This window comes from Coregonus lavaretus (assembly GCF_964263955.1).
Source record: "Coregonus lavaretus genome assembly, chromosome: 12".
Classification (NCBI taxonomy): Eukaryota; Metazoa; Chordata; class Actinopteri; order Salmoniformes; family Salmonidae; genus Coregonus; species Coregonus lavaretus.
In genome coordinates, this window is record NC_139999.1 from 47,506,093 (window position 1) to 47,518,238 (window position 12,146).

Consider the following 12,146-nt stretch of genomic DNA (forward strand, 5'->3'; position numbering starts at 1 on the left):
GTCAGCTGCTCCACAACGGAGCGTAAGCAATCCGCTCCGTCAATGTCCAGTCCAGATCCAGCCAGCGGGGTCAGACCGGACCAGGGGCGCTATGGGGGGTTGATTGGAGGGTGGTGGGCAAGGCCGGAGCCAGAACCGCCGCCGAGGAGGTATGCCCACCCAGCCCTCCCCTGTTTAGCTCTTATTTAGGCGCGGTCGCAGTCCGCGCCTTTAGGGGGGGGGTACTGTCACACCCTGGCTCTGGGACTCTATTTGTTGAGCCAGGGTGTGTTTATTCTATGTGTTCTGTTTCTTTGTTTGGGTGTTCTAGGTTGTCTGTTTCTATGTTTGCCTGTGTGACTCCCAATCAGAGGCAACGAGTGTCAGCTGTCGGCTGGTTGTCTCTGATTGGGAGCCATATTTAAACTGTATGTTTTCCCTTGGGTGTTGTGGGTTTTTGTTCCGTGTCGGTATGTTTAACCGTGGACTTCACAAATCGTGTTTTGTTTGTTACTTTAATTAAATAAAGTCATGTTTATTTCACATGCTGCGCCTTGGTCTGCTCCTTTTCAAGACGATCGTGACAGTCTTAGTGTTTACGCGTGTGCGTATTTTTCCCTCGCCTCGTTGTCTGTTTTGAGGTCGGAGGTTTTCACTTGCTTTTTGGTGACTATTAAAGTCTGTTGGACTTTACCTCTGTGTCCTGCGCCTGACTCCTCCACCACATCCACATCGGTACCATTGACAGAACAACACACCTATTATGGAGTCAGCAGGAACAGCGGCGGCACCCGAATCCCTGGAGGACCGGATCAATTACCAGGACACTATGATCCGGCAACTCGGGGCCGCCATGGACGAGGTGTCCAATACACTGCGCCGTTTGGTGAATCGGGAGGTGCCCACGCCTTCTCACACAATCCCAGCACCAACGGCCAGTCCTCCTCTCTCAGCACCGGAACCCAGTGGCATTCGGCTCTCGCTCCCGAGGGCATATGACGGTTCTGCAGCCGGGTGTCAGGGCTTCCTCCTGCAGGTAGAACTTTACGTTGCCACTATACACCCGGCGCCCTCGGGATACGAGAGCGTCTCCGCCCTCGTCTCCTGTCTCTCCGGCAAGGCGTTGGAGTGGGCCAACGCCGAATGGAGGGGAATAGATGCCGCAACCATCACCTACGCGGGAGAGCGTCTATTCCACCTCCGACAGGGGAAGAGGAGCGCACAGGAGTTCGCACTGGAGTTCCGGACACTAGCAGCGGATGCGGGGTGGAATGAGAGGGCCCTCATCGACCACTACCGGTGTAGCCTACGAGAGGACGTTCGTCGTGAGCTGGCCTGCAGGGAAACCAACCTGTCGTTCGACCAGTTGGTGGACATCTCCATCCGTCTAGACACCCTGCTGGCTACCCGCGGACGTCCCGAGTGGGGGTCGTCCATTCCACCCTCCAGCACCTCCGAGCCGATTCCTATGGAGCTCGGGGGTGCTGGTGCTAGAGAGAGGAGGAGAGGGAACCCGAAGGAGGCCATCCCCTGCACCACCTGTGGGCGTGGAGGACACACCGCGGCCAGGTGCTGGGGAGGGTCTCCTGGGAGAGGTGACAGCAGGCCACGCACTGGGGAGTCATTTCAGGTGAGTAGGCGCCCCACTTACCCAGAGCTCTCTGTTGGTCACATGAGTATTCCTGTGAGATTTCCACAGGTGGCACCTCATTCCCAGCATAAGGCGCTAGTAGATTCAGGCGCAGCTGGGAACTTTATTGATCAGGCATTTTGTGCTAGCTTAGGAATTCCCCTTCGGCCGGTAGAAGTTCCATTCCCTGTCCACGCATTAGACAGCCGGCCGGACGATGACGACGCAGGGGGGTCATGAGGAAATCATTCAGTTCTATCTGATTGACTCTCCTGCGTACCCAGTGGTGTTGGGCCTTCCCTGGTTAAGCACCCATGATCCTACCATAGCGTGGCAACAGAGGGCTCTTATGGAGTGGTCTGCCCAGTGTGTAGGGAGATGTCTAGGTGTTTCCATAGGGGCGACCTCGGTAGAGAGTCCGAACCAAGTGCCCGCACTGCGCATTCCCCCTGAGTATGAGGATTTAGCACTCGTGTTTAGCAAATCGAGGGCAACACGGCTACCTCCTCATAGACAGGGGGACTGTGCGATAAATCTCCAGACAGGAGCAGCTCTTCCCCGGAGTCATGTGTATCCCCTGTCTCAAGAGGAAACTGCGGCTATGGAGACTTACATAACCTAGTCCTTGGCACAGGGATACATACGGTCCTCCACTTCTCCGGTCTCCTCGAGTTTCTTCTTTGTGAAGAAGAAGGACGGGGGATTGCGCCCGTGTATTGATTACCGTAGTCTCAATCAGATCACAGTGAAATACAGTTACCCACTTCCACTGATTGCGACGATGACGGAGTCATTACGCGGAGCGCGGTTCTTCACAAAGTTGGATCTCAGGAGCGCGTACAATCTGGTGCGCATTAGGGAGGGGGATGAATGGAAAACAGCATTTAGCACCACCTCGGGTCATTACGAGTATCCCGTCATGCCATACGGGTTAATGAATGCTCCTTCAGTCTTCCAATCCTTTGTTGACGAGATTTTCCGGGACATGCATGGGCAGGGTGTAGTGGTGTACATCGACGACATCCTAGTGTATTCTTCTACACGAGCCGAGCATGTAGCCCAGGTGCGCCGAGTGTGGAGACGACTGTTGGAGCATGACTTGTATGTCAAGGCAGAGAAATGCCTGTTCTTCCAGGAGTCCGTCTCCTTTTTGGGTTATCGGTTGTCCGCGTCTGGCGTGGAGATAGAGGTAGACCGGGTATCGGCTGTGCGTAATTGGCAAACTCCAACCACTGTAAAAGAGGTGCAGCAGTTCTTGGGTTTTGCTAATTACTACCGGAGGTTTATTCGGGGTTTTGGACAGGTTGCAGCTCCCATTACGTCCCTGCTAAAGGGGGGTCCGGTGCTTTTGCAGTGGTCGGCTGAGGCGGTCAGGGCATTTGTCAAACTAAAGAACCTGTTCACCTCGGCTCCTGTGCTGGCGCATCCGGATCCCTCTTTACCATTCCAAGTAGAGGTAGACGCGTCCGAGACCGGTATTGGGGCAGTTCTATCACAACGGTCCGGCACGCCACCTAAACTCCGCCCCTGTGCGTTCTACTCCAAGAAGCTCAGCTCGGCGGAGAGTAACTATGATGTTGGGGACAGGGAGCTGTTAGCCGTAGTCCAAGCCCTAAAGGTGTGGAGGAATTGGCTTGAGGGGGCTCAACACCCTTTCCTCATTTTGACGGATCACCGTAACCTGGAGTACATTCGGGCAGCTAGGAGATTGAACCCTCGTCAGGCTAGGTGGAACATGTTCCTAACCCGGTTCGTTTTTAAGATCACATACATCCCTGGGTCCCAGAATGGTAAGGCAGACGCCCTGTCCCGGCGGTATGACACAGAGGAGAGGTCCAACGAGCCTACTTCCATACTGCCGGAGTCTTGTTTGGTGGCTCCGGTGGTATGGGAGGTCGATTCAGAAATCGAGCGGGCACTGCGTACCGACCCTACTCCCCATGAGTGTCCTGTGGGGCGGACGTACGTTCCGCTCGAGATTCGTGATCGACTTATTTATTGGGCTCATACATCACCCTCCTCTGGACATCCAGGTATTGGCCGGACATTGCACTGTCTTAGCATGAAATACTGGTGGCCAACGTTAGCCAGGGATGTGAGGGTTTATGTCTCCTCCTGCTCGGTGTGTGCCCAGTGTAAGGCGCCTAGACATTTGCCCAGGGGTAAGCTACATCCCCTGCCCGTTCCACAACGACCATGGTCCCACCTATCGGTGGATTTCGTAACCGACCTTCCCCCCTCCCAGGGGAATACCACCATTTTGGTCGTTGTGGATCGGTTTTCCAAGGCCTGTTGTCTCCTTCCCATGCCGGGTCTCCCTACTGCCCTACAAACCGCTGAGGCCCTATTCACCCATTTTTTCCGGCACTATGGGGTACCCGAGGATATAGTGTCTGACCGAGGTCCCCAGTTCACCTCCAGAGTTTGGGGGGCGTTCATGGAACGGTTGGGGGTCTCGGTAAGCCTTACCTCGGGGTACCACCCAGAGAGCAATGGGCAGGTGGAACGTGTCAACCAGGATGTGGGTAGGTTTTTGAGGTCCTATTGCCGGGACCGGCCGGAGGAGTGGTCTAGGTTCATCCCCTGGGCAGAGATGGCCCAGAACTCTCTCCGCCACTCCTCCATCAATTTAACACCCTTCCAGTGTGTTTTAGGTTATCAGCCGGTCCTGGCACCATGGCACGAGAGCCAGATCGAGGCCCCTGCGGTGGACGAGTGGATTCGGCGCTCGGAGGAGACGTGGGACGCTGCCCATGTCCATCTGCAGCGTGCCATCCGTCAACAAAAGGCGAGCGCCGACCGCCACCGCAGTGAGGGACCGGTGTACGCACCGGGAGATCGAGTCTGGCTCTCGACTCGAAACCTGCCCCTCCGCCTGCCCTGCCGGAAGCTGGGTCGGCGGTTTGTGGGGCCCTTCAAAGTCCTGAGAAGATTGAACGAGGTGTGTTACAGGTTACAACTGCCTATAGAGTATAAAAATATTAACCCCTCGTTCCATGGGTCTCTTCTCAGGCCGGTGGTAGCTGGCCCACTCCAAGAGGATGAGATAGGAGAGACCCCTCCGCCCCCTTTGGACATCGAGGGGGCCCCGGCGTACAGGGTCCGGACCATCTTGGACTCGAGGCGCCGGATGAGTGGTCTCCAGTATCTCGTGGAGTGGGAGGGGTACGGTCCGGAGGAACGGTGCTGGGTGCCCAGGAGGGACATACTCGATCCATCCCTCCTGACTGAGTTTCACCATGGGCATCCCACGCGCCCGGGTCCGCGTCCTCCTGGCCGTCCCCGAGGCCGGGGTCGGCGCACGGCTGGAGCCGCGCGTCAAGGGGGGGGTACTGTCACGGTTTCGGCCGAGGCTGCTCCTCCTCCTGGTTCGGGCAGGCTTCGGCGTTCGCTGTCCCCGGAGTATTAGCTGCCACCGCTCTATGTGTCTGCATTTGATTGTTTTTGTCTGTCCGTATCACCTGAGTCCATTTGTGTCTTGATTACGTGTCCTATAAGTTCCTTGTTTTGTTCTAGTAATTTTGTGTGTTGTTGCTTCCTGCCATTGTGTCGGAGCTATGTGTTTGCTCCCGTTTTGTTTCATGTCTTAGTGTTTACGCGTGTGCGTATTTTTCCCTCGCCTCGTTGTCTGTTTTGAGGTCGGAGGTTTTCACTTGCTTTTTGGTGACTATTAAAGTCTGTTGGACTTTACCTCTGTGTCCTGCGCCTGACTCCTCCACCACATCCACATCGGTACCATTGACAATCACGGTAAAGTCTATACCCGTTGTATTCGCTGCATGTGACAAATACAATTTGATTTACAACGCTATGTTGTTTTTGCAGTAATGTTGATCATAAAGTATGGTAACATTGACAATTGTGGTTTAGCAAACAGTCTGTGACTACCAGATTTTTATGTTAAAGCTAGAATCCTTCATTAAAACTATAACAAAGTGGTCATACCGCCTGTGTTTTGGTAAAAAGCTGATGGAGGGTCCTGGAGAAATGTAACAACTCTGAAGTTCATAGACAGAGCTATGCATGCAAGGAAAGACCATATCAAAATTCTAGTTTTAACCATGTTTTGAAGCTATATAGTGTTTGTTTACATCTACATTATTTTCAAAAATTTGAGTAAAACAAGCTTATATTTTGGGTTCTGATGGGGTACTACAATTGGACTAAACAATGGGTATATTTCATTCATGTAAGTCCAAAAATGGATGTAGCAAATAAGAATTGTAGTTCATTTTGTAAAGTCCAATCCCTTTATTGACTCATCGATGTTGCAAATTTTAAGGACTGTTTCTAGACTGTAGTCACTTCTAGGTCACACACAATAACCCATAATGACAAAGTGAAAACATGTTTTTACAATCTTTTGCAGATTTATTGAAAATTAAATACAGAAATATGGCATTTACATAAGTATTCACACCCCCGAGTCAATACTTTGTAAAAGCACCTTTTGGCAGCGAATACAGCTGTGAGTCTTTCAGGGTAAGTCTTTTAGAGATTTCAACACCTGAATTGTGCAACATTTGCCCATTTATTCTTTTCAAAATTCTTCAAGCTCTGTCAAATTGGTTGTTGATCATTGCTAGACAACCATTTTCAGGTCTCGCCATATATTTTCAAGTAGATTTAAGTCGAAACTGTAACTCAGCCACTCAGGAACATTCACTGTCTTCTTGGTAAGCAACTCCAGTGTAGATTTGGCCTTGTGTTTTAGGTTATTGTCCTGCTGAAATGTGAATTCATCCCCCAATGTCTGGTGGAAAGCAGATTGAACCAGGTTTTCCTCTAGGATTTTGCCTGTGTTTAGCTCCATTACGTTTCTTTTTTATCCTGAAAAACTACCCAGTTCTTAACAACTAGAAGCATACCCATAACATGATGCAGCCAACACTGTGCTTGAAAATATGGAGAGTGGTACTCAGTAATGTGTTGTATGTTTGGGGCAAATCCAATAACACTTTACATTCAGCACAAAAAGTTAGTTGCTTTGCTACATTTTTTGAAGTATTACTTTAGTGCCTTGTTGCAAACAGGATCTATGTTCTGCAATATTTTTATTCTGTAAGGCTTACTTCTTGTCACTCTGTCAATTAGGTTAGTATTGGGGAGTAACTACAATGTTGAACCATCCTCAGTTATCTCCTATCGCAGCCATTAAACTCTGTAACTGTTTTAAAGTCACCATTGGCCTCATGGTGAAATTCCTGAGCGATTTCCTTCCTCTCAGAGTTAGGAAGGACACCTATATCTTTGTAGTGACTGGGTGCATTGATACACCATCCAAAGTGTAATTAATAACTTCACCATGCTCAAAGGGATATTCAATGTCTGCTTTTTTTTATTTTGAGCCATTTACCAATAGGTGCCCTTCTTTAGCACCTATTGGTAGAGCATGGCGCTTGTAACGCCAGGGTAGTGGGTTCGATCCCCGGGACCACCCATACGTAAAAATGTATGCGCACATGACTGTAAGTCGCTTTGGATAAAAGCGTCTGCTAAATGGCATATTATATTATATTTTATATTATTGGAAAACCTCCCTGGTCTTTGTGGTTGAATCTGTGTTTGAAATGCATTGCTCGACTGAGGGACCTTACAGATAATTGTATATGTGGGTTACAGAGATGAGGTAGTCATTTTTATCATGTTAAACACTATTTTTGCACACAGAGTGAGTACATGCAACATTGTGACTTGTTAAGCACATTTTTACTCCTGAATATATTTAGGCTTGCCATAACAAAGGGGTTGAATAATTAATGGCCATTTCAAGTCATTTCATATTTTCCTTTTTAATTAATAAAAATAATAATTGAAAAACATAATTCCACTTTAACATTATGGGGTATTGTGTGTAGGCCAGTGACTAACAAATCTGAATTTAATCCATTTTACATTCAGGCTATAACACAACAAAATATGGAATAGTTCAAGGGGTGTGAATCCTTTCTAAAGGCACTGTAGATAAAGTTTGTGTGTCATGCAATACATCCATTGCAACATAGCTTGGAGGAGAAGAAAATGTTTCAAGACTGAGCTTGTTTTGCGCATTCAAAAATAAGACTGGAAACCCTTTCATCTTGGTATGTCAATCCACTACGTGGCTGTGTGAAGTGTCAGCCACACTATTTTAATCTAAGATCAAAGCATTGTTCCTTTTTATAATTTTCCTTTAGAATGTAAACTTTAATTCGACACATACATCAATACTGCCGAACATGTCCATCTCTGTGTTCTCCAGTAGAGTGGGATAAGCTTGAGTGAGAGGATAGAGGAACCAACTCATTATTTACTCTATTGGACTGGACTTGAAGTTGAAGTGATGATATTTGTCTGCACACGCTCCATGCCCACTTCTGCATCACTGCTTGGATGAACTGGGCTTGAGAAAACCGCTGCTGACTTTTTTTGCTTCTAATTGGACTTGCAGGGTGTATGTTTGTGTGTCTCCGGATTTATTTATATCCTGATGCCGCTGTCCTAACCCAGCAGATCCGCAAAGGCCAGAAGGCAACGGCAGTGAGTCATAAACCACTGTTGAATAAGGCTGGAATACGGTCTTAACCTTAAGTCTTGTATATGGTCTGGGATTGGATTGTTTATCAAGTCACATTTTCTTTGTCACATGCGCTGAATACAACAGGTGTAGTAGACCTTACGGTGAAATGCTGACTTACAAGCTCTTTCCCAACGATGCAGAGTTAAATAAGAAAATAAAAACACATGAGAAATAAACACACACGAATGAAGCTACAGGGAGTACCAATACCATATCAATGAGCAGAGGTACGAGGTAGTTGAGGTAGGTATGTACATGTAGGCGGGGGTAAAGTGGCTTACCCTTTATTGTAATGATATAACGTTACTCACTTCAGCAAATAATTATCAAGTTCCATTCTCCTTCTAGACTAGAGGATGATACATTGGTACTTATTCAAATTTCCATTTCTATTAGCACACTGAAGGGCATGATTAACAACCCCCGTTACAGCAGGAAATATTGTAAATATTGAACTTTCTGCCAATTTAAAGCATAAATATAATTGTTTTCATGAATAACCTAATTTCAAAAGACACACAAACACCATTGTCATGCAGTGTGCCATTGCCCTTTTGCTGTTTGCCTCCGTTGCTGGGGAAACACCTTATGGGTGGCGTGTCAGAGCGATGATGTCATGTAGAGTGTGTGCTGGCACATCAAATCAGGTTTAATGTCGCTCTGCGTGCCCTCCGGGGCCGGAAAAGGAAAACAAACTCAAACATCCACGAGTCATTGCCGGGATATGTGTTAATAATAAGGGACCTTCTATGAGGGCCTTGGCAGTTTGAACGGAGAGTGGTTTATTTTTAAACCATTCTGCTAGGGCTAGGAGGTTTTGCCAGTTGACACAAAGAGAAGATAGTTCAGTGTCTGAAAGTCCATGAAGCAGTTAGGCTTTTCTAAGAGTGTAGTGTGGATGAATATTGCCCTGAAGTGTCTAAAACCAACTTGAGACAGTGGGCCTTAGAGATGGTGTCAGTCACTTTACCTTTTTCCACACAAGCACACACATCCGCTTGAATGTCCAAGGGCCCATGTGCTGAGTGCTGTAACATAACCATTAGCGTCACACACACACACTTCTACCAATATGGCCTTTGAAAATGGCTAGTGGTCCATGTGCGGAGGCCTGAGTGCAGTGACGTGACCATCAGTTAGAAAAGCTCCAGGCCTTTAGGGACCAGGAGTGTGAAGTAAAGTTTCTCAAGCCCTAGCACCAGATGGACTGGGATCACTAAACCACTGCTGGTGCATGACCAACACCCTGCTTTTCTACAAACCACACACACACACTCACATACTCCCATTTCACACACAGAACTGACCACATTTGTCTACAAACACACATGCTCTCATGCGTTTGCACATAGACACAGAACACACCCCACTGCTCAACAAACATACATGCACTGACACACGTACATACACAACACATACATACCCCCAAGCATTTATACACAATCTGCTTTTCAACAAACACACATGCGCTCACACATGAACATATACTGAACAAAAATATAAACGCAAAATGTAAAGTGTTGGCCTCATGTTTCATGAGCTGAAATAAAAGAGCCCAGAAATGTTCCATGTGCACAAAAAGCTTATTTCTCTCAAATGTTGGTACAAATTTCTTTACATCCCTGTTAGTGAGCATTAATCCTTTGCCAAGATAATCCATCCACCTGACAGGAAGCTTATTAAACAGCATGATCATTAAACAGGTGCACCTTGTGCTGGGGACAATAAAAGGGCGATCTAAAATGTGCAGTTTTGCCACACAACACAATGCCACATGTGAAATTGGCATGCTGACTGCAGGAATGTCCACCAGAGCTGTTGCCAGGCATAAGCTACGGAAAACGAACACAATTGCATTTTATCGATGGCTATTTGAATGCACAGTGATACAGTGACGAGATCCTGATGTCCATTGTTGTGCCATTCATCCGTCGCCATTACCTCATGTTTCAGCATGATAATGCACAGCCCCATGTCGCAAGGATCTGTACACAATTCCTGGAAGCTGAAAATGTCCCAGTTCTTCCATTGCCTGCATACTCACCAGACATGTCACCCATTGAGCATGTTCGGGATGCTCTAGATCAATGTGTACGACAGTGTGTTCCAGTTCCCGCCAATATCCAGCAACTTCACACAGCCATTGAATAGGAGTGGGACAACATTCCACAGGCCACAATCAACAGCCTGATCAACTCTATGCGAAGGAGATGTGTCGCGCTGCGTGAAGCAAATGGTGGTTTCTGATCCATGTCCCTACCTTTTTTTAAAGGTATCTGTGACCAACAGATGCATATCTGTATTCCCAGTCATGTGGGGGCCTAATACATTTATTTCAATTGACTGATTTCCTTATATGAACTGTAACTCAGTAAAATCTTTGAAATTGTTGCATGTTGCGTTCATATTTTTGTTCAGTATGCATACACATAACATTTTTAATTTTAATGCTGCAAAATGTGTAGACTGTGCAAGGGTTGTACACATAAACATACTGTACGTACACACACAAAGACATACACAGCAGGCATAAAGTGTTCCTGGAAACATGGGTCACACCAAAGCTAAAGAACTCCGGGCGATAAAGTGCTACCAGAAGAATCATCTTGTATAGCTAGAAAAATAACAATAAAACAAAATCAAATAGAGAATTTAACTCCCCAAAAAAACCTGGTTTTGAACCGCCCACGTCGGGCTTTCATTGTTTGCCTTATTTCAGCACTGACAATACTACCTCAATCACAGAACAAGACCACAAGAAAGGTGTAGGTAAAGACCCCGCATTCTCTCCTCTCTCTCTTTCCACCCAAGGACCCCTGGGGTGGGGCTTTAAAGTAACCAGTGACCCTTGAACGACACTGCAGAATCCGACTGCATGGGATAGGTGGTGGTCGGGCAATGAATACTTTCATGCTCAGATGCTCGTCCCCGTAGTGGAAAGGGAAATATCCTGGGCTTTGGCTAAGCTTCTGGGAGAGGGTTTCCATCTCCGGTCGCATACTCCGGTCTCAATCCCTAGAGTTTATTATCCCCTATACCACAACTATTACCACAGAACACAATATTAACACACACACAATAACTGGTAGAAATATATTCACCGGAGAAAAAACCTGTTGTCTATACTATGCCAATACTAGAATGCCAGTGGAAAAAATGTCAGGTATGTGTGTGTTATGAAATCATGGGATAATCTAATGCCAATGCTAGGTTTTGTTAATTTAATTAGGACAGAAAACAGTAATAAATAAATAAAAATGTGCAATAGAAAATTAGAATGAGCGTCCCGGTAGTTCCTCACTGTTCCAGTGTTCTTTTTCCATTTGATGCCTAATGAACACGATCCTGCTCTCTCTGTCCCCCAGGGCCTTGTGATTGAGCGCATCGGCAGAAGACCCCTCCTCATCTTCGGCTTCAGCGCCATGGCCTTCTTCTTTGGCCTTCTCACCGTGTTCCTCAATTTCCAGGTCAGTGCAACCTAACCACTATGCAACACACACTCCTCTGAGTCACGTCTACATGTCAGCCACATCAGTGAACAGGTTGCTGTCTTTTATTAAGACTGGAATTCAATGAAGTCATGAATCTAGAGTGACATTGTTGTCCTTGTGCTGTTAAAATTCCAGAAGAAATGCAATACGCCTGCCACAAGCCTTGATTCCTGACAGTTTCACAAATGCCCTGGAATATAACCTCTTGACATCATGCAATAGGTGTTTTTGGGACCAATATTTCCAAAACACTATATCCACCAATTTTTCACATTTCTGTTTATTCATCAGAAATGACTGCTTATGGGTAACTTCATGTGTGTGTAAATATTACCGCTCTCAGATTTTTTATTCATATATTTGAGATGTGTATGAAAATTAGTTTTTTTTTGCAAAACACTATATACTGTATCCATTGTTTAGCTGGAATGGAATGTTTGTATCCTGTATATTTGACTGTGATGTGTGGTTGTCTCACCTAGCTATC

The 12,146-nt window shown here is 47.0% G+C and overlaps 1 protein-coding gene across 1 annotated transcript in view; it reads left to right on the top strand.

The window, feature by feature from the left end:
- The window catches only part of slc2a9l2 (solute carrier family 2 member 9, like 2), a 265,970-nt gene that overhangs the window by 121,564 nt on the left and 132,260 nt on the right, over positions 1-12,146 (top strand). The window contains exon 10 of the mRNA XM_084173878.1: positions 11,534-11,635. Coding sequence (XP_084030004.1) covers positions 11,534-11,635 — 102 coding nt within the window. The remainder of the gene's footprint in view (positions 1-11,533; positions 11,636-12,146) is intronic.